The sequence below is a fragment of the Carassius gibelio genome, chromosome B17 (genome assembly GCF_023724105.1).
Source record: "Carassius gibelio isolate Cgi1373 ecotype wild population from Czech Republic chromosome B17, carGib1.2-hapl.c, whole genome shotgun sequence".
In the NCBI taxonomy this organism is placed as follows: domain Eukaryota; kingdom Metazoa; phylum Chordata; class Actinopteri; order Cypriniformes; family Cyprinidae; genus Carassius; species Carassius gibelio.
In genome coordinates, this window is record NC_068412.1 from 14,203,521 (window position 1) to 14,226,312 (window position 22,792).

General features: G+C 35.3%; 2 protein-coding genes across 3 annotated transcripts in view; both read left to right on the forward strand.

Annotated features, from left to right (window-relative positions):
* Window positions 1-5,069: 5,069 nt before the first annotated feature.
* LOC127976474 (ALK and LTK ligand 2b-like) lies at window positions 5,070-10,022 on the forward strand. The gene is given in 7 exon segments (XM_052580915.1): window positions 5,070-5,795; window positions 5,798-5,816; window positions 6,653-6,948; window positions 7,128-7,181; window positions 7,271-7,351; window positions 7,581-7,654; window positions 8,736-10,022. Coding segments are annotated over 6 exon segments (582 nt in total). The 5' UTR covers window positions 5,070-5,728; the 3' UTR covers window positions 7,646-7,654; window positions 8,736-10,022.
* Window positions 10,023-15,326: 5,304 nt separating this feature from the next.
* Window positions 15,327-22,792, forward strand: part of LOC127975831 (SH3 domain-containing YSC84-like protein 1) — a 30,211-nt gene continuing 22,745 nt past the window's right edge. For both annotated transcript variants that reach the window (XR_008157629.1, XM_052579829.1), the window contains exon 1: window positions 15,327-15,467. The gene's annotated coding sequence lies outside the window, so the exon portion shown is untranslated. The remainder of the gene's footprint in view (window positions 15,468-22,792) is intronic.

Consider the following 22,792-nt stretch of genomic DNA (forward strand, 5'->3'; position numbering starts at 1 on the left):
TCTTTTTCCAGTGTGGTGTCAAACCGACTGCTTGTCTGAAAGATCCTGTGAAATTACTCTTCAAGTGAAGTCATGTTTTACTAAGGATTTCTGGCTTTTCACAAAGGTCTATGGGCTTTCAAAAAAGATAGATGGGAATAGAAATGTATGAATTCGTAATCCTGTATAAACAATAACCACATAGTTTGTCTTCAAACTACTCAATGCTTCGTCCGTCACAGAAGCTTTCACTCTGAAGATTGTTCACAAGCCTCAACACAGACGTTTTATTCCATCAAAACACCACAGTGGATTTCTGTAGACAGTAGGCTGTTAGTAAGACAAAGCAGCAGAGAATCCTAATGATTAAAGGAATTTTTCACCCTAGAACTAAAATTCTGTCTTTATTTACACACCTTCATGTATTTCCAAACCCGTTTTTTTTTTTTTGGTATATCTGTGCAAAACAGAAAAAAATGGCCAGTTTATCAGTGTATGGAAAAGAGCTGCATTTGTCATTCTCCAAAAAGGACAACAGCACAAGTTTGGAATGATATGACGGTGAGAAAATAATGACCAAATGTTTTTTTGGATGAACTATTCCTTTAAGATTAAATCCGCTTACATGCATTCTGCCCCTGAATGAGTCATTTTAGAAGTGTCTCTGCTTGCTTGTCTCTAAGGTTACCGACGATAAACCACATACACACATCCAGAGATGGAATAATAGTTTTGCTGGATACATGAGACATGTTCACACATCTATTTCCCAACAGGAAAACGACCAACGTTTTCGCATTCATGAGTTCAGGTTCCTCATACCATGAAATCAAATTGTCCTTGATGTTTTGAAATAAAACAGGGAAATTATATAAGAAAATATCCTGCAGCTTTTAAAACTTGAAACTATACTGTAAAAAGAACAGCAATTATCTAACTAAAACCCTAAATAAATTAATTTATGACTGTTATAAAAGTTATAAAGTTATCCTGTCTGCTTACTTGAAGCAAAAATAAATAAATAAATAATAATAATAATATATATATATATTTCAGCAAGACCCCTGCGTCTTTTCTAAGTGGGATTCCTTGGTGATGCTAAATAATCAGAACATGTGCTCTAACATATTACTGTTCTTTAACTCTGCACACATGCTATTTATGGATGCATGCTTAGTAAAACGAACCTGACAATCAAACTTTGTGTTTTATTAAAAATAAATTCATAAACTTATGCTGCACAATCAATCAATATATATTAGATCCCTAACCATTGATAACCATTCAAAATGTACACTACCGTTTAAAAGAAATGAATACTTACAGTATATTCTGCAAGGATAGCTACAGTAAATTGATCAGAAGTTACAGAAAATATATTTATAATGTTACAAAAGATTTCTGTGTAAAATAAAGTCTATTCATTAAAAGAACACTAAAAAAAAGTATCAAAACTTTTACAAAAATATTAAACAGCAGTTTGTTTTCAACATGGTTGTTTCTTGAGCAGTAAATCAGCATATTAGAAAGATTTCTGAATGATCATGTGACACTAAAGAGATGGGAAGAATGATGCAGAAAATTCAGCTTTGTCAACACAGGAAAAAAATACATTTTAAAATATATTAAAATAGAAACAGTTATTTTAAATTGTAGTTTTATTTTACAATATTACTGTTTTTAAGGATTTTTTTTTTTTTTTTTTTTTTGATTAAATAAATGTAGCCTTGGTGAGCATGAGAGATTTCTTTTTAAAAACATAAAAAATCTTAGTGGGTGAAGAAACAGTTATTTTACAATTGACTTTAGTGCTGGAAATAACACATTTTACTTTTAAGCTACTAGAGACTTGAGCAGACTAGTTATTAGTGACAACCTTTAAGTAAAGCATGGCACTACAAATACAGCATTAGCTAACCAAGCTTACTGACTCAGCAGGTTTACACTGTAAAAAGCTCCCAACAAACTTTCTGTTACAAACAAGTCTCAGAATGCCTGGAAAAACTGGAATCATCAGGTATGGCCGTGTATGGACAGCTGCTTTGGCGTTCAGTCAAAACCAAACATATGGTGCTGACGTGACATCGAACAGACGTAACTAATCACGCAAACATATCAAAACTGCTGTCAAAGTTGTCTGTGATATCAAATATGGCAAAGAGGTCAGCAGGGATTAAGGCTGCGGACAGGGAACTGGCATGAGCCAAGATTAATGAGTTAAAAGCTGAAAGAAGATCAGTGGATTTTAGGATCAGTGGCTGTGTGTGTAAGCTGAACCGTGCACTGCATGTTTGGATACGGGGCGACATGGCTGGTGTCATGCTAAGCACTGAAATACGACTGATCTGGAGCGCTTATTATGTGATAGTAGATGTAGAGGATCACCGCAGCTAGTTCTAGTGGATGAGAGCAGGATCTGTTGTTCGTTAAGAAAGAGACTGATGACAGATTGGTCTGTAGGGAGGCAGAGAGGAGATAAAGGCCACACGTGGGAGGCTTACTGTCGCTGTTTGTGCCGTATCAAGCATGTGCTGCATACTTAATTATCTTGTAGTGAAATAAGTTTAAGCGCAAACTTGTAGAACAGTTGCCATTCTCATAGTATACAGTTGGAATGTACGATGCATTTCATATTCAACAAGTGATGCAGATTAGTGATGCTTAGCAGGAAGGGGCATTTTTTGTGTTTTGGGAGTTCAAACTAATTTAGCGGGTTTAATTGTATTTAATGATTTAATTATTATTATTATTTATTTAATTTATTTTTGACTTGATTTGTGGTTGTATGCAGTTAGATTATCTTACTGTTTATCTCACAAGACCTATAGGGGGCAATATGCATGCATTTAAGAGTACATGTACAAGATACATACAGTATATGTATCATTAAATGGTTTATATCAATCTCCTGCTCAATACCTTTGTAAATTTAAATTCAAATTAAATTAATCTTAAATGAATTCAAATTCTTAAATTAGAATGAATTCACATTAAATTCATGTATAGTAAGCTATTTAGTAACAGGTTTCCATTGTCACAAAGACCATAGTGTCATTGTGACAAGTACCATGTTGTCACAATAGGTTGATGCATGTAAATTAACTATATTTTTACTGGGCAGGAATAAGACTTACCTTAAAAAAATGACTGGGCAAAAGTCAAACTTGGATAACATTTTTTTTTTTAAAAAGTCTCCCCAATAAGCTCTGGGAAAACATAAAAAATGTGTGTCGAGCATGTGCTGCATAAATTATGCCTACTACTTAATTTTCTTGCATTGTTTTAATTCAATAAAGTATTTATAAAGGAATACAATTTTAACATTTACATACTGAATACGTATTCAATTAATGCTAAAAAAAATTACAGCTTTCCCCAGTCTTTCCAAATATACACTCTAAGTAAAAAATAAAAACTTTTAAAACACTGATTCTGTTTTCGGAATACTCACAATTTTTGGAAGGGCATTTTGTTAAAAATTAGTTGGTTGAAAAAATATCTACATTGAAAAACAAATTGTAGATACTGTTTTCACTCAGGAATTGCAAGTCAATTTCCCAATTAATTGCAATTAAATCTGATAATTTGATATACTAACATATTCATTTCTTGTAAAATGTACTCCAATACTTTGTTTCATTTAACTTTTACATGTTTTTTAGAGTATATGCACATTTAGCAGAAAACTAAAATAACTTCACAAACCAAACATAAATGGAATGCAGCTTTGAACCAATGATAATATCAAAGCTGAGATGGGGCTCAAAAATCTTGTGGTTTCAAGGTCTCCGCAATGTTACAGTGCACACAATAGTGTATCTGTAAGATGTCGTCCGTAAACAACACAGAATACTTCACACATGTAGGAATTGTGGGCGACAGCTTGCCACTACTTGTGTTGTTATCTTGTACCCGCTCATGTGGTGCATTATCTCAAGTTTAGTAAGTCGCTTAGGGGCAGCTTTGAAGAACATTTTAACCACAGATGATAAAATAAGGGAAGCAGGAACATTTCATTCACAAGTACAGTATGGCTAATTTGTGAAGAGACAGTGAGAGAGAGAGAGAGAGAGAGAGAAAGAGAGAGAGAGGATGGAGAAAAGTGAGGGTGGGGCAGGATTAAAAGATAGAGGGTCTGGGGGCAATAAATGAGAGGAGATGGGCTATTAATAAAATGCAACAATGCATCATTTACTGGCACAAAGACAGGAACAACTGTGTGGCCACTGATGTGAGAGTGAGTTACTCTCTTAAGTTCTTTAAAAAAGCTTTTATCAATATTTTATAGCTTTACATGTCATTCATTTAATCTGTCACGATTTGTAATTTCTACTCATTTTTTGAGATTTAATTGCACTGAACTCATAACTTTATGCTGCAACTTTGGAACAACTTGGTTTTAATGAAAACATTTATGAATGCAATTCTATTTACGTTTATTCATTTAGCAGAAACTTTTATCCAAAGTGACTCATAAATGAAAAACATCATAAACAATTTATCATAAGACACAAGTAATTAAAGTTAAGTTAAGTTTAGTTCAAGTTAAGTTTTCTAGTTCAGTGGGTTTATTGTGCAAGGTAACTTTTTATATTTCATGTGCGTTATGATCAAGTTAAAGGAATAGTCCATTTACTCCAATTTGCTTCCTTCTCTCTCTATATATTTTTTAAAGATTAAAATTTTTAAATAATTGTATTTAGAAGAAATGAAGTCATACAGGTTTGAAACTACAACAGGGTGATTAAACGATGACAGAATTTTATTTATTTATTTATATAAAATCTCTATAAGACACCGTATGTTTACCTTGTGAACATTTCACAACACTTATCAAACTAACGCATTCACACTGTGTGGCACTGTTGAGCTGTGCCTCAACACCGCATCGCGTTATCCCAGAGAAATCCATGCAACATGATTAATAATAGTTCCCAAGGTATATAATCCTGATTATCATCAGCTATGGGCATGGAAGCGCGCAGCAGAATGGTGTGCAACGCTGATTTAAAACCGTTTGCGAGCCAAAGAGGAGGGGAATGAAATATGAGTGATTTTTTTTTCTATACTCAAAGGGAGTGGTATAATGTCGAGATTGAGAACGAAACCAATATTGGAGAAGGCCTCAGTCTTCTCATAAACGCTGCTGTGGAGAAGTCTCCAGGAGATTCTGCCTTCCCACTCCAGCTCTAACCATGATGCTTTCTGCTGGTATTTTGCGCTGAAATACAAAACTGCAGCATCCTCTTTGGGGAAACTTTGAAGATAAAGGAGCACAGAAGCACCGCGCGTACGTACTTGATAAGAAAATACAAAGAGGCATTGGGACAGAAACACTTCTGGTGAGAATCTTTCCACTCGTGCCAAATTGGACCACCGGAAGATGCGCGTTACGAGACGGTGATCCAACAGAATTAAAATGCATTTTTTAAGGAGTGCTCTTAACGCGTTTCTAATTAAAGACATGCCGGGGTAATCCACATGGGACAGCTCCTTACGTCTGCAACTGATAATAAAAAGTGAGGAACCCATGCCGGATGATCTGAAGCAACTTTACGCACTGGAGGGGGAAATAAATAAATAAAAAGCTGCGGACTTTCGTCAATTTCCACCCACTTCGAGTCAACACGATCAACAGATGACCACGGCTGTCTTTAAACATATAAAAGGGACTCGCTCTGCTCGTGTCATGGTGCGCTAGAGCCTGTGGAAGTACCTTTGGAGAAGCGACGCCAGCGGAGTCTATTTGATGTGTTTTGCGTTAACATTATTAATCTTTAAACACGCGGGAAGGCTGTCAAACAAGTGTAAACTAAATCTGCATTGAGGAGAAACAGGTAATTCGTTACTTTTTCAAACAGACACTTGTTTCCAAAGCGTATTTGCGCAAGAGCGTAAAAGGGAAGAGAACTCGGGATTCTTGCGTGGATCTGTGTGTGATACTGTGATTGGTATACTTAGAGGTATCGGACAGTGCCTGAAGCTACATTTACTTGTTTTAAAGTGAATCGAAAACTTATTTATTGCACGTTACAACTTAATATTAATAGAAAGGATATAATAATGCGTAATATGTGTATTACCAGAATATTATTAAACTAACAACAAACATTCAGCATTTGTATGTAGCTATGTTGTTGACAAAAATACCTGTTGGAAGTTGCTCTACGTCATCTAAAACGTTTTTAAACAACTTTTTGTTAATTATTTTAGAATTATACATGCAGCTTTCTTGACCTCATACAATGGCGTAGAAACAGTTTTTACTCTGAAATTGCTAAATTTTACAATTAATTACAAAGTAGCAGCAAGTAACTCTTTGAATCAAACGAGTATTTTGGATGTAAAAAAAAAAAAGAAGTCGTTTTTAAACTTCTCCAGTAATCTATTTACTTTAATGACTTGGATTTTTTTCTTTTATTATTATTATTTTTATTTATTTTTTTATAATGTATTGACTGAAAGATCCACAAAATATTTGTAATTTTAAAATGTTTAAAATTGTCAAACTTAAAAGACGTGTACATTCATACACATTCCATCCTCAAATCTTTAAATATCCCTAGAAATTATATTTCAACTACATATAAATGGCGTATTTTAAGCAGATTTACATGAATCGATTAATCAAGTATTGGCACTGGGCACTGAAATGATCTTGTTGTGTTTGCAGGGCTATACGACTGGACGCAGGGCAGAGGGGCTCTCGTTGCCCACCTTTCAGCATGAGTGCAGTGCGCACACCTGTCTTCATAGGGCTCCTTTTGATGATCCTCACCACTGGCTACTGCAGACCGAGAGACAGGGACGACACCAGTCTGCTGGACCTCCTAAGAGACAGAGGGAGACTAGCACAGGAGCATCACAGTGAGGGAAACACACAGCATCCCCCCGAGATCGCCGAGCACTCGGCAGAAACAAAAGGCGTTAATAAAGTTACAAAGTCATATCAGCATGAACGCATTCTTGGTAAGCATCACCACATTCAATCGCTGACAAAATGAGATAAGGAGAACTGCTCGAATACTTGAATACAGTAGTGGTTGTTTGATCTGTTGGGTGGCATTACATATCTTGTGACCAGTATATGAATAATACATTTTATGTACAACAATTTACAAGCTGAGGAATTTCTCCATTTTTAACAGAGGTCTTTCCGAGAGATATTCAACCGAAGGATAAGATTTTAAAACATTTAACAGGTGAGCAAGTGTCAGCATCTCTATTCCCGTTCTCCATTATGTTTGCAAATTGAAAGCAACTTAAAACCTGTCTTTTTCTGTGTTTGCAGGGCCGCTTTATTTTAGCCCCAAATGCAGCAAACACTTTTATAAACTGTATAATAATACCAGGGACTGCACAATACCAGCCTGTAAGTGCCACCTCATTGAATAGCATTAGCATGACTTTATAAGCGTTGGGAGTGTTAGAAATATTTACCTTGAATAATTAATCTGAACTGTTTTGCCATATATTCAGGTAAATAATTGCGCATGCACATTTTTTATTTGGATGTTTTTACACTATTTTGATTATGATTTTCTGTATGGTGCCATGTTTTAAATCTGTTTAACTCTTGTTTTTTTTTCTTTTCTTTCTAGATTATAAAAGATGTGCCCGGCTTCTTACAAGGCTAGCAGGAAGCCAGCGGTGCTCAGAGGGATAGATGTCACAGGTGAATAGTTAACATAATGTATACATTGATTGATTTAATAGGAAACTTGTTTCCACTGTGTGATATATTACTGCTAAAATGTTTGTTATGGAAATTTTTGCCCAGAACACACAATAAGTGATCAAATGTCTGTTTGTTTGTTTTAAGGACACAATCATCCCACTGTTCTTGCTACTACATTCTAAAAAAAAAAGAACTTGATAGACAGTTTATGGTTACACACGGTGTCTTATCTACGTACAGAAGTATAAAACGTAACTCTGCGTAAGAAATATTCCACCTGTTTTATGACCTTTCTAATATTACAGAGTACCCAGATTATCTTTTACTTCACCTGATTGGAATGAAAGGGTTTGCACATTTTAGCTAAAAGGCTGTTTTGGTGGAGCTTCTAGTGCAGAGGTTAAATAGTTAAGTTAGTTCCTCTAATTAAACACAAATATCAGAAAAGCAAAAACAGGTGGCACCCGTACATCTGTCAAAGAAAGTACATGAATATAATCAGGGATTACATTCTCAATTGACTGTAAATGGCATGTTAACCATTTGAAGTTAAGAGCCACACTTGTGGACAATGGCCCTTTTCTTAATGACACTGCTTTAGTTCTCAATGTAACATTAAACCTTCAGTCCTTTCACATCTGTGTTGCACAATTTGCTCTTCTGTGGTGTTTTGTACCCACACTATTGTGCCTTTGAGGAGCAGAAACTATATAATATATAAAGGTTTATTTGAGATCTTTTCATCCTCTGCCCAGTAAAAACTAATTATAGCTATAACTTGCATTTATAATGGCTTTCTATACTAAAATAAAAAGAATTGGCAATATTTTCCAAATAGAAATGTTAAAATAAATACATAAGGAGATATCTAGGTGGATAATAATAATACTTATTTTTCTTAAATAAATAACATCAGAACTTTCTAATGTCCCCTTTTATTTTTTGCATGAATCAGTTCTCCAGCATGAATTTCTAGTATGTATTTTAGACATTTTACCAGCGTCCCAAAGGGTTTTATTAAGGTTTATTATGTTGAAGTAATTTTTGTTCATGTCAATCGTTTTGTTTCGTTTTACAGATTTCAAAAGACCTGAAGAATTAAAGAGAACCAAGAAAAGTGCCTTGGAGAAAAACAGGGAAACGAAATGAATTCTGAACAATCATATTTATCATGTGAACAGCTTTTTTTTTTTTTTGCAATGAAATAGAACTCCTCTTTTTATCTTTTCTTCTCACATACAGCTTGTGAATCTTGTGAGTTGACAAAACTGATGTTAGAACCAAGTTTACTGGCAATGGTCATGGTGAAAATGAAGAAGACAATGTTTTATGGGAAAAACAAACACAAAAAAGTCCTGCTGCCAAATAATAAACTCTGGGTGTCACATTCGACTGCATATATTCGAAGTTGAATTTGCCTTCACAGGTTGTGTGTCCAGTAGTTTTTGATTGAAGAAGAATTTAGATGTGGTTTTGCAGATGTTTAAAGGTGTTTACTTGCTGAACGCAGCCTTTGGTCCAATATTCCTGACAACCTCAAAGTCACATTCCTCAAAGCCAGAGCTAAATCCTTTGATTGAATTATGAAATACGGGATTTTTTCTTGCCTTTTTTTGTCTTTACAAGACATGACTTGGCAGTGATTAACGCTGGTTGCAGTTTATTCTGTGAAAGAAATTAATTGCATTTTGCTAATATTGAATGTCTCATATTATGTATTTATACATTCAAGCTATTAAATATTGCTATTGTCAAATAAACATCTAAGTTAGAGTTCAGTTTGTAAATATTGTAAATATATACAGTATATATATATATATAACATATGATCTTTAAAATAAACATGTTTGTTATATAATGTTTAAAGAGTGTTGAATTTTAAGTTATTTTTTTCTAATAAATGCTAAATCTATTGCTGCTTTTCATAGTTTCCCACTCCATTTTGGCTGTAAATCCATCTTTGAGAGGTATGAGACCCATTTAAGGGTGTGGGAAAGCAGTACTCTGCTCTCAGCTGATGTCATAAAAGCACATTTAAGTGACAGTCTTCTAAAATAATGTTTGCATTGGCATTCTACTCAGGATAAAAAGCAAAAAAGAAAACATTTCAAATTGTTAAGGAAAAACAAGGGGGATTTTTTTGTGTTTGTCGGCAAACTCTATTAGTGTCCATTAAGCAGAGGAAGTATATAATTTCATCATTACAGCTAGTTAGAATCCAATCTAACTTACTGTGTTCAAATCAGGCAGTCCATATGTATTTACAGTGCATTTATTAGTCTATATAAGTCTATGCCCATCAATTTGACTTAGAAGTTAATGCATGTCATAAGTATGCTGTCTATTAAACCATGGTAAAACCCTCTATTATCTCTAGTTTACTATTACAGAGTTCTTCTACTTGATTTGTCTAGACATGCTAGTGACACTTGTGCTCAAGCTTAAGTAAGCGAAAGATTAATTTCAGAAAAGTTTTTGAAATGCGCTACCTTTCTACAAGAACATTTTACTTAGAAAAAAATCTAGTTAGCAGAATCACTACATATCAGTAGATGAAGAGAATTCTTGTTTTGCCAAAAGCACCAGTGTAGCATCCAAGTTTACTGCATAAACGTTCTGTTGTTACGTTCAGCCATATTGCAAGCAATTATATCAGTCTGCTGAGGTAATGCATGTGTATCTCTTTCTTGCTTTCTTAGGAACTCCCACTAGTTACCTGATGCCAACACTGTGGTTTAGCTGGTCTGACTATAATTTTGGGCTGCGGCCAAGTAAGAGTAAGAGTACAAAGCTACAAATGGTACATTTACCATTAGGACTTTACTGACCATCAAGAGAAGAATATTAAGACTTTGGAATATCTGCAACTTAATAATGTAGAAATTCAATGCACACAGGTTATAAGGATTTGGAATTTGTCACAGCCATACGGTTTTAAACAGCCACTGATGGCAATGTAAAGTGACACGGATGGCCGGAGAGCAGTGATTTAAAACCAAAGATCAGGAACAAAACTGGCCAAATCTGACCTGATGATTATAAATGAACCGTTCAAAATTTGGTGACTCATACTTCCACGTCAGCCTTAACCGCATACAATGAATGTGACACAAGCAACTAAGCAACAGCACTGCAATATGTGTTTGCTTTATAATCTAGTCTAGAAGTCGAGATATTCATCAAGAAACTCGTTCCATATCACAAAAATATCATGGATGAAATATATGCAAAAAATGGCCAAAAATATATTGCTAATATGGATGTTAAATATATTTATATTTATATGTTTTGCATTCACAAATGCATTCTAGGAATTTTGGATTATGTCTTTAGAAAGAGATTTTGTGCTTTGTAATTTACAAAGTTGAAGGACAATTTCTTCGAGACAGCTCTAACAGAAGCCAAAACCATTGTCTGGAAAGTTGTCTGGATAGGTGTCCCACAAAATGCCATTCTAGGCTTAATGCTCATTCCCCTTTCCCACTTCAGTTGGTAATATGCTGGAAAAAGTTCCCGGAAAGGTGACATTAAGCATTCAAAGAACTCCATAAGCTGATTACTGGACCTTTGTTGAGCACATGATCTGAGATTGTTCAAAGTAACAATGTATCTGCCAATGAAAGCGCCTCAAGCATCTATAGCATCAGATAAAATTAATAAATCAGATAAGATTCCAATAAAATTTGAGAAAAGATATATACCCATCCTTTTCTTTATAAACAATACTGCCATTAAAACTGCCAGATTTGTTATTATTATAAATGCTGAAACCAGTTGTGCTGCTTAATATTTTGTGGAAACAGATATTTTTTTTCAGTATTCTTGAAGGAATACAAAATTTCAAAGAACAGCATTTATTTGAAATAGAAATTGTTTGTAACATCGTAAAAGTCTTCACTGTCAGTTGATAAATATTCTGCATCCTTGCTGAGTGAAAGTATTATTTCCAAAAATAGTTATAAATAACTCTACAAATTATTGACAAAAAAAATATGTCTATCCTAGATGATTTTCACATTATAAGACCCTCAAGCATCACATTATAGGACCTAAGCCTGAAAATCTGTGATAATGAAATTACTAAAATAACCCCTGAGAATCTCTTCCATTGGTTATGGTCATTGGTCATGTTCAGAACTTAAGAGTCAAAATCAATTAGAAGATTTTCCAACTATCCAAAGTGCAGTCTTTAATCCTCTAATTTAGGATTTCTGCAGAGTCAGAGTTCAAACAGTTGTGTTACAGACTCTTGAGAGGATCACAGACTTTTGGAAAGCTGTGTTGAACCCATCAGACTTGGCTTTGTTTACGTTGAAGCCATGCAGGTGTTTGTTAAATTCCAGAATACGGTCTACTACGCAGAGGATGAGACACACGTTACATTTCTTACATAGCTGGGTGTGGATGACTGACAGCCAAGGGGGTGGTTGTATAAAGCCCAGACGGGAGCAGCGAGCTGCACGCCTTTCTCTCAGCTTCCAAACAGAGGCATGCCTCTGCCATTTAGAAGTCAGAACATAGCGGGTCATCTCAGGCAAAGGGTCTTAAAATTCTGCCTGTTTGATCACTTGAGATCAGAGCGCACATGACACACCAGATCTGCCAAGAGCCCACCAGATGAATGGCTAAGTGATAATGTGTGAGGATAGCATGAAAATACTCTCTGTGTTTTCATAATTTCATAAAAAATCTATTAATGCTATATAAGTGATATTAACGCTAAGTCCATTTCAAATAAATTCTTTTCACTCAGCAGTCATATTTGCAAACCCTCTGGACAGATATTTTGGGCATCCAAGACAAAGTCCTACCTACTTGAATTCATTTTAAAACTAAATCTGACATAAACTGTCCCATAGATATTGTTTCTTCTGCTCAAATATAAAAAAGCTTATATTTTAGGCTGGTCTAGCCAAAGCAGTTCTAAGACATTGATTAAACGGGTCATGATGTGATTTCAATTTTTCCTTTCTCTTTGGAGTGTTACAAGCCCTTGGTGCAAAGATCTATAAAGTTGCAAAGACTAAAGTCTCAAATCCAAAGAGATATTGTTTATGAAAGATAAGAGTCAACCATGACATCCTAAAACGGCTCATTCAAACACAAATGTTCACGCAAAGAAAGAAGGCGTAACTTTGATTCACGCTGTTGCCACCAGCACCACGTCGTGGCGATGTTGTGTGTTTCATTGTGAAAGCAAAACTACTTTGTTTGGCCTTTCAAAAGAGGACACAACTAGAAATCAGTGGTTAAGTTGTATTTACAACCAATATTCATATGTGTGCACTGCACTTTACAGAGGACAAGAAATGTTTCCAAAACCAGCCTACAATGCTTCTGTGCACAAAGGCTTTTTCTATAAAATGGGGCAATATCAACTTTGTAAGAACAGTCTGACGCTTCTGACTCACAGTCTGTAAGTACGTTTACATATTTAAAGAATTTGCCACTGACGATTCAAATGTGAGTTTTTAGCAGTGTAGAGTAATGCTTGTTGTTTGTTGTTTCTCCAATCACAAATGCAGACATGGGTTTATATTGACGGAGCGTGATATGCATAAAAAGATAGTACAAGTTATTATAATCAGTAATTATGTCCCCACTGGATGAAACAAATGGTGTTTGTAATGTTTGTAATGGGTTTTATTGGTTTTGTCTCACTCTGCTGGGACACAGCATCACTGTATGTTAAGGGTCGTAACCTTTCCGTCACATGCTTGAGGTATTCAGCCAATCACAATGCACTGGATAGCTGGCCAGTCAGAGCACACCTCACTTTTCAAACTGATGAGCTTTGTAAGTATCAATGCATTTCAGAAAGGCGGGGCATAGAGGAGAAACAATAATGTGCAGTATGTGGAAAATAATGTGTTTTTTTTTTTTTACCTTAAACTGCATAAACACATTGCATTACACAAAATTTTCTTTTTTAGCAACACCATATGACCCCTTTAAAGTTGCACTACATTTAATTAGTACAATTTAACAATTCAATTGGGTTGGAAGTCGTGGCCTAATGGTTAGAGTGTCGGACTCCCAATCGAAGGGTTGTGAGTTCTAGTCTCGGGCCGGATGGAATTGTGGGTGGGGGTAGTGCATGAACAGCTCTCTCTCCACCTTCAATACCATGACTTAGGTGCCCTTGAGCAAGGCATCGAACCCCCAACTGCTCCCCGGGCGCCGCAGCATAAATGGCTGCCCACTGCTCCGGGTGTGTGCTCACAGTGTGTGTGTTCTTCACTTCACTTCACTTAAGTACTTAATTTATAATTTAATGGTCCTCTCTCTCTCTATACACACACACATACATATATATTTGTGTGTGTATGTTCTTATGCATTCTGAACTGGAATTAAAACACACACACACACACATATATGTATATATAAAAGTTTTTATGAAGATAGTATTAAACAAGATGACTGCACTGAAATAAGAATAAGTGTAGAATGATAGTTAATAATGTTTTTAAACACATATGTTTGATTATTTCAAAATAACTTTCCTAAGCACCTACATAACAATCTTCTATTTTTATGCTGTATTTTTATAATGAGAACCTAAAATGTACATTTAAGACCCAGATGGCAATTATTTTTTTCCCGCTTGTAGACACAAAAAGGATTGCATTATGTTATAATATTAATAAAGAATAAATAATTTGACTTTTCATGGGTTCAAAATTAATGTTGACAAATGCTCTTGTGGATAGTGGTTTAAAAAAATCATATTACAGACAAAAAAAAAAAAAGACATAATGTGTGAAAATATATTTTATGTGTGTGTGTGTGTGTGTGTGTGTGTGTGTGTGTGAAGAAAGCAAACTTCAAGAATAACCAATCAAGCCAAGAATTTCAGAGGTAATTTTTTTTTAGCACAACATGACCCATTCTAAATTCTCTAACAACAGACATTTTTGTTTTTTGGCACAATATAAATGTCCCAGGGGAAACAGGCCTTAGAGTTCTGTTTATAGATTGTAACAACAACAGTGTAAATGAGACACGTTTCTAAAAAACCTTCGAGTCCAGATTTACCACGCATTTACATTGTGCTCACCACAGAAGATTCCTCATGAGGAGGAATATCAAACTCAAGATAATCTGCAACCGGGAGACAAAGATAATTACCAAAATGTAAAACCTTGCTGGCAGATTAAAAAAAAAAAACTAAAAAAAGCAACAACATGTAAATCTCTTTGTTCACTCACACAAACATTTATACTCAAACTTATTAAGTTTTTCTGGAAAGATAAGTTTTTCTGTTTTTATCAGCGGGAATGGTTTTTATTACACATTACTTCTAATGATACACTTTTATATAAGCATACTGTCTATTTAAAGACCGTTATCAACATTGCAATAAATTAGAAATATCACTTGTCATCACAACTACGCGTGTCTGTTTGTTTTCACACGTGAGTCTGTGTACACGAGAGCGCGCAAGGGTCCTATTGTTGTCAAATGACATTTTCCTTGCTGTGTCCCATTGTTGCCTGAATCAAAAATGCTAAATATAACTTTGAATCCTGTGTAGCTTAAAATAATGGTCTGTAATTGTGACATGCGACTTTTTTTTCACGGCATTCCTTCGAAAATATTATTTACCAAGCGAACTGAAGTACTTTTATATTTGGTTTTATTTCCTTACAGGTCCTTTAAGACTAAGTAAACGGGTTTGGCAGGTGTATCGGAAGTGTACACCATGGCGTTTAACTTCTCTTACCTGCACCAGGTGAGACTGCATAAAAGTCAACTTGAAACTTCGAGAAGTCTCCGGTCCTGGCGAATAAAGAACGTTTTTGATAAGAGTGAGTACTAAAGAAGGTTTTTCATGTTTCCCTGAAATGAATAGCTAACCCAGCGTTTGATCGAGTCTCTCTGCAAATTTTCACACGCACTGTGAGGCGGCTTTGTTTCTACATATTAGTGAAGTGGCATTTATATTACTTTTCGGCAAATTTTTACTAAATTGTAAAGCACAATCTCAGCTGCAGCTGCTAAATAGTGTTGATTGACCAAAAACAAACAAACAAACAACAACAACAACAACATTTCAGAGTATTTATTCACAGTCAGTGTAATTCTGTTATATGTCCCTTACAGGAAAACTGAAAGAGTATGTTTAATAGAAAATCAGTAGGCTATACTTTGGCAAGCCAACAAGATTTTTTGTAGTCTATGTTTTGGCATAATGTACAGTAATGATTACTTAGGTCAGTTACAGACGGTAGATTATGACACATTTATCACAGATAGGACAAGACACATGAGTGCACTTTATTTACATTTTTTTTTTTACTATTTACGAAAAGGTGACTTAGAATAGATGACGTAAATGCCAGCTTTCATTATGACGTGCACTTTATTTCGCGTCACAGCTGTCACACGTGACAATACGGACGGTCTGCGGTCTTTATTGACAAAAGCAATACATTTAACCCCTGTGGGAAAATAGATCTAAGATCTCCACCTTGAAACAGACAACTTGTCATGATTTGGAGTGTCCCTTCGACATTCCTGAAGCTCTGTTTACATGCATGAGGATTTGTCGCATGGTTTTAAAGCTATAATTAACGAATTACCACTAAGGGTCAATTTAAGTTGTACTTAAGGGATTTGTTGGAAATTCTTCAAGGAGTCCATCATACTTTTTTACCATTTTTGGACTTGATTTACTGACATATATTTTTAGAACCACACTAATTGCATTTATCTTGACCTTTGACCTATTTGATTTGATCCCTTTAACAAAAAACAAAAAAAAAAAACATAAAAAGGCCCTGAAAGAAGATTCTCACTGTGAATGTCAGTAACAAAAATATGTTTGCGTGCTCTCTCTCTCTGGATCAATGCTGCATTCGTAATTGTTTATTATCTCTTCCAACTACAAATTAAGACATAATTGCACTGTCCCAGGTATTTGCATTTTACATGCTTTATTTTGCTAGGTTAATAAGGAATTGACTAATTAGCTGCGTAAGCAGTAATTATTTGTACAGTAATAATCACAAAAATTGTATTCACATTATGTTTGATATGACAGCTGCATTTATTAGCCCACCTCCTCTGTATGGCAGCTCAGGTTTTACAGGCATGAGGAAATGAGTAGAATAGGGCTTAATAAGATGCACCCCAAAAAAGCTTTGTTGCTACCGGTCCTTGTCAGATCTGGGGGACGACTACTTTATACAATGCAAAATTACAGAATTACTCAAACCTTAAGAAAATGTTTATCATGTAAGAGAGAGAGAGAGAGAGCTACATCAACCCTGCATATCCCCAGATGTTCTCAGGTCACAAAGTTCAGTGCTTTTTTTGCTTCGTGACTGTCCCCGTTTGAATTCACTCTTTAATGGTACAGTGTTTTTTTTTCTGCCAAAGACACATGTATTGAAGCTGTAGGCTAGAACAGAAAAAGGAAATTCTCAACTACAACAGAAAGAGTGGATTCTTGTACTAAACATAAATCAGAAAAAGACCCAAGGCTCACACTATTCTGTGGCAGCTGACATTAAGGTTGGAAATAGGGCTTCAGTTGCTCTTTAGTGGTGTTTTTCAAAAGATTTCCGCTTCAGGACAAAAAAATAAATAAATCACATTGGGCATCAAAGTACCAAAATTGATTATTGTACCAGCTAAAATAAAAAGTAAAAAAAATCTTTGAAAACAAGCATGGAGGATTATACAGTATTGCCAAAACCTGCAGAGGCCCACTAATATTCAAAGTTCTGTTTGGTTTGCAAATGTTTGTGTCCTTGGAAGTCAGTAATTAAGCACATTGTGTGGTGTATACAAACCATGTTTATGCTTACTCAAAACCATATTGCTTGCATTTGGGTTATATTGTCTGTTATATTATGTAGAATTGCTCAAGGTTTTTGAGAACGAGGGCATCTCATGCAATCTCTTCCTGGCATCTGCTGATTTTCTTTCTACAGGAGCTTCAACCAAGAGACATATATTTGGACCAAAATATTATACACAATATGGAAAGTGTTTACTCATAAAATATGCATGACTACATGATTAGTTGCAGGGCTCAAAAAGTAAGATTTTGGGATTTTATGGACTTGAATCAGTATATGCCATCATTGAATAGAAAGCAGCATTTATTTGAAATAAAAATATTTGGTAACTTATGTCTTTATTTTTGCTTTACATGAACACTGCCACAGAGATAACATAATACAATGATATAAACAAACGATTGGGTTATGGGTTGAGATGACTTATTGACTATAATTCAGCCAAATAAAAACCATTTAATTTGCATGACATAATAATGAAATGTCAGCCTCTTGCACGGGACTTTTTACCAACTCCGGAAGTTTCATATGAAAATCCTTATTAGTCTGAATTTGTAAGCATTACTGCATATGTGTGCAAGTAACTATCTATGCAGCAGAACTCACTGATGTCTTCACAGACATTTTCAACATCTCACTTAGTCAGGCTGTTGTTCCCACATGTTTCAAAACTACCACCATCATTCCAGTCCCGAAGAAGCCATCTCCATCCTGCTTCAATGACTACCGTCCTGTTGCACTTACTCCCATCCTTATGAAATGCTTTGAACAGTCATGCACCACATCAAGTCTGACCTCCCCTCCTCCCTTGACCCCTTCCAGTTTGCTGATTTTTTTAGGCTCTACTGTTAGTGTTATCTGTATGCACCGGGGTCTGAGAGTAACGCAATTTCGATTCTCTGTATATACTGTACATGTGGAAGAATTGACAATAAAGCAGACTTGATTTGATGTGGTCTGTCACATCACATGAGATCACTAATACACCTTTACCACTGATAAAACGTTTGTTTTGGTTTGTTTGTATCTGGTCCCTTAAACACCATTACGTTGTTCGGTGCGTACTAATCTACTTTAAAAACACGTCATGAGATCAGGTTAGACTGATGACTCAGACAGACATTCTTTCGTGAGGTGATTTGGCAGAATATCTGATAGATGAAATGCTATTTGACAAAGTTGCTTACGTAGAAGTCTTTAGGTTTCTCAGAATGTAACGTTTTATTTACGTTGACAGCAGTTTGGGAGAGTAATTATTCTAATGCATTACATCAAGAGCTATATGACAAATGGGAGAAGAATTCACAGCACACAGCTGTTTAATACTAGAAATGACGAGAGTGAAAGAGAATCATAGAGGTGTTACCAGCCGCAGCCTGGCATTTACCGCTACATTGTATATGTGAATGAGAGATTATTATTACTTAACTGCACTTTGTGTAAATTGAGAAAGTTTGATACAAGTTCTACAGTAGGTTGGTCTTTCAGGCCTTACAAAGTTCAGTACTCCAATTCACTTTCCCAAACCTTGTGCCCTATTGTATGCAGTTCTTTTCAAGCTAGAGCACTGTTTACGCTTCTTAAAATAAATAATGGTTTGTAGGCACTTGAAGCAGTACAAAAACATTTTTTACTTTGGAAATAATCTGAAGTGACTGTGAATGAGTGCTTTGTTAGTCATCTGCTTTTTCATGTGATGTCCTGATCTTGGGGTAATTATTGGGTGAAGGCAAGAATCTGTTTTACTATTGCTCAGACCGTAACCTTATAATAAACTTGGTGTGTGACTCTTCCTGCACATTCATGATATACAGATATAATATGAATGAGCCAGATCTATGGATTTTTGGCCCTTTTTGGACCCTAGGCTCTTAAAAATAAAGGTTTCAAATGGGGGTTTTGCCAACCCATTCTCACTCCAAAGGCGTCAAAAACCGAAGCATGGTCAAGCGCCCCTAGCGTCACTTTTATGACGCCAAATGTGCCTCTCGGCGTCGACTATCGAAGCACTACGACCTTCATTGCTTTCAGTGGGAAACCTTTGGCGTCAGAATTCGACACGAGGACATGAGATGTTTATCGCTATGAAATCACGTTCAAGAAGTCTCATTCAGCACACATCGCGCGATACTTGCTATCAGTTCCACAGTTTGGGTGAGTAGTCGTATATACGCTCTTTTAATGCCTTTTATCAAATGTATTCTGTCTTCTTTATTAATCAGATTAGTGCCATATGTTTAATCGCTGTATTATATCGGTCATCCGCGGCTGTCTTTGAGTTTCATTGCGTTTAAATAAATGAACACAGCTGCTAATTAGTCTGATTAAACTCTATCTGTCACGTGACGTGCCATAGACCTTCGATCCGTTTTATATTATTATTAATTTCAGGATCAATGATGTAAGTTGTATTTGTAGTAAAATCATGGTAATCACGACACAATAGTAATAAATGAAATGTGAAGTTAAAACACAGTAAATGGGACATTAGTAACTGTAACTGTAGTTTTACTATGATATATTAATAATCAATACAACAATACAATAATCACCAAACCAGCTATGTTTGTATCACTGTAATGTTAGTGTTTTTATGTGCTTTTATATGACAGATATCACAGTAATCATGTGTTCTGTACCATGCTTTTAATACCTTTTAATGTGAATCCAAAAAAAAAAAAATCAAATTAAAAATAAATAATAAAACATGTATTTTTCCATCTTGCAGTTCATTCATATCAGTTTATATATATATGTATATATATATATATATATATATATGTATATAATTCAATTTTATTTTCTCTCCCCTTTTTTATTATTTTTATTTTTAGCTGAAAAGACGTAAAGGCAGTCAGCCCAGTGGTGTTTCTGGAGAGGGATTACTTCAGAAATGGAGAAGACAGAAAGCTGCGGAGGCAGATATTTGCAGCAGTAAGTCTGTGATAGTTTGTCTCTTTTATCAAAAATTCCTGCTGTTATAATTTGTACAGCATTTGTTGTTTCTTAAACTGTTGCACAGTCCAAATACCCACACTTGCCATCTTTTCACTTGACCACTTGATTACTTATTTGAAGTCTTTCCTGTATTTGGCCTAGTGTTCGAGTGAGCATGATGACCACGAGTGTGTGTCGAACTTTTCATGACCTGATGACTGTGTTTCCCAATCCTGATCCTGGAGAACCCCAGCACTGCACGGTTTTGGCGTCTCTCTTATCTGACAAACACACTTTTGAGGTCTTGGAGTCTTCACTGATGAGCTGATGAGTTGAATCAGGTGTGTTTGATCAGGGAGACATCTCAAATGTGCAGTGTTGGGGTTCTCCAGGACCAGGATTGGGAGCCACTGCCTTATGGGACACTTATGTGTTTAAAGAGATTTTTAATATCTAATTATCAATATTTCACATACTGTACTAAACACATCACAGTCTTAATAATCCAGTTTAACACTTGTATGATATTGTACAAGCCCCAGGACGGTCTCATCTGACACTATCAAAAGAATTCATATGACTATAGCTTGTTATTAATTACTTGCTTTCAATAATGGATTCATTTAACATTTAATTTTACAGCATCTTTACAGAGGTGTAATGTACAAGCTGCACGTAATTAATAATATGTCCTTCCTTCTGTCTTACAGGATTTTTTCCAGATAATGCTGTTCTTCTTTTTCAGGTCTAAAATATCGAGCTCAACAGCTATTTTAAGAGCCAACCCTCACAAACCTTCCTAAAACCTAAAAGAGCTATTACTGAGTCTCAGCGAATCTTGCCATGATCAGCTCTTCCCAGGTACATTTGTTTACTCCAAAAATGCTCTGGTCTGAATCTTACTTTAAATTAACTTAATTATGTTTAATGAGCAATATTAATTGCACAGAGAGTAAGTAGAGATTATCTTGTTTCACAGAAGAGAAGGAAGACCAAGGAAATGATTTGCTCAGGATGAGGAATGAAGACGGCCATCTTGAGCTCAAACAAACAGAAGTCCTCTGGTATGTGTGTGTTGAAGCAATGTTATACAACATTTTATGATGATCTCTCACAGAACTGGTCATGTCAGCCTTGATTTCGTTTTATACTATTACAATTACAGCATGTTAGCAAAGTGTGACTGGACATTTTTAATATTATGTTTTTAAAAACACACCACCTGTTTTATCATGAAATTGGTTTAGTTGATATAAACACCAATGTACATTATTTCATTGTTTTGTAAATATTATGTTATAAATTGTGAATTGATAGTTGATTGGTTTGAAGCCAGGCATTACACTGCACAGACTAAAACACATTTGTGAGAGAAGTCAGGAACTTTGGAGAAAGATTCTAGAGGAAAAAAACACATTTACTGCAACATTAGATCAGTTCTAGAGTCTCTAAGAACTACACATGCTAATGCAGTCTCATGAGCAAGACCTTTGCTTCTGTAACTTTTTCTTAATTCTTGCAGAATGACATATTTATTGCAGTATTTTTATTTGTACAGATGATCTCATCAGCCAAATGAGGGGTTTTGACCAAGTGATGCTCTTGAAAGGAGTGAAAGAAGAGGATGTGGTAAATTGTCTTCAGAGAAAAAGCTTCTCAAAAGGTCTAAAAACAGCTTGAAGAATGGTAAGTGTACAGTACTACAAGGGTCATAGTTGCTCACCCTGCTAAAACCACACAGAACATAAGCTGCGCTCTCTGTCCATTAAACAACTTCTTCTGCATTGTTTGTTTCACTTTGACCAGGTCTGGGATGTTAGGACTGAGAGATCCTCTGGCTGAGGACAAGCTACACCACATCAGTGCTGGATATCAACCACAAACAGTTTCCAGACACGAGAGAAGAAGAACACGATGGGGAGATGAAACCAGTTTAGATGTGATGATGGGAATCATTATTTTCTGGAACAGTATCACATGTCTTATATGTATCACATGATCTGTATCACAGTTGACTGGATGGGACTGTGTGACTTTTAAGGACATTTCATCACTCATCTGTGTGAACTGATTTATATATGAGGTTAATGTATCTTTGAAGATAATTATTTTCATTGAATCTTATTTGTCTTGATGCTACTTTATCAACTTTATAGTCTATGCTTCAATAAAATGAAAATGGTGAATATTGTGTTCTGAAGATTCTTGGTAAATACATCATTTTACTAGGTAGGCTCATATGTGTTTATTTTAGACTTGGAAAAACGACATATTAATTATTGGGATTATTTTTTTATTTAAGACATAAACATTTTTGATCGGATTAATAACATCTGGGACATCAGTACACCAGAAAGTATTTTTTTATATTTTAGTAACAAATATGCACA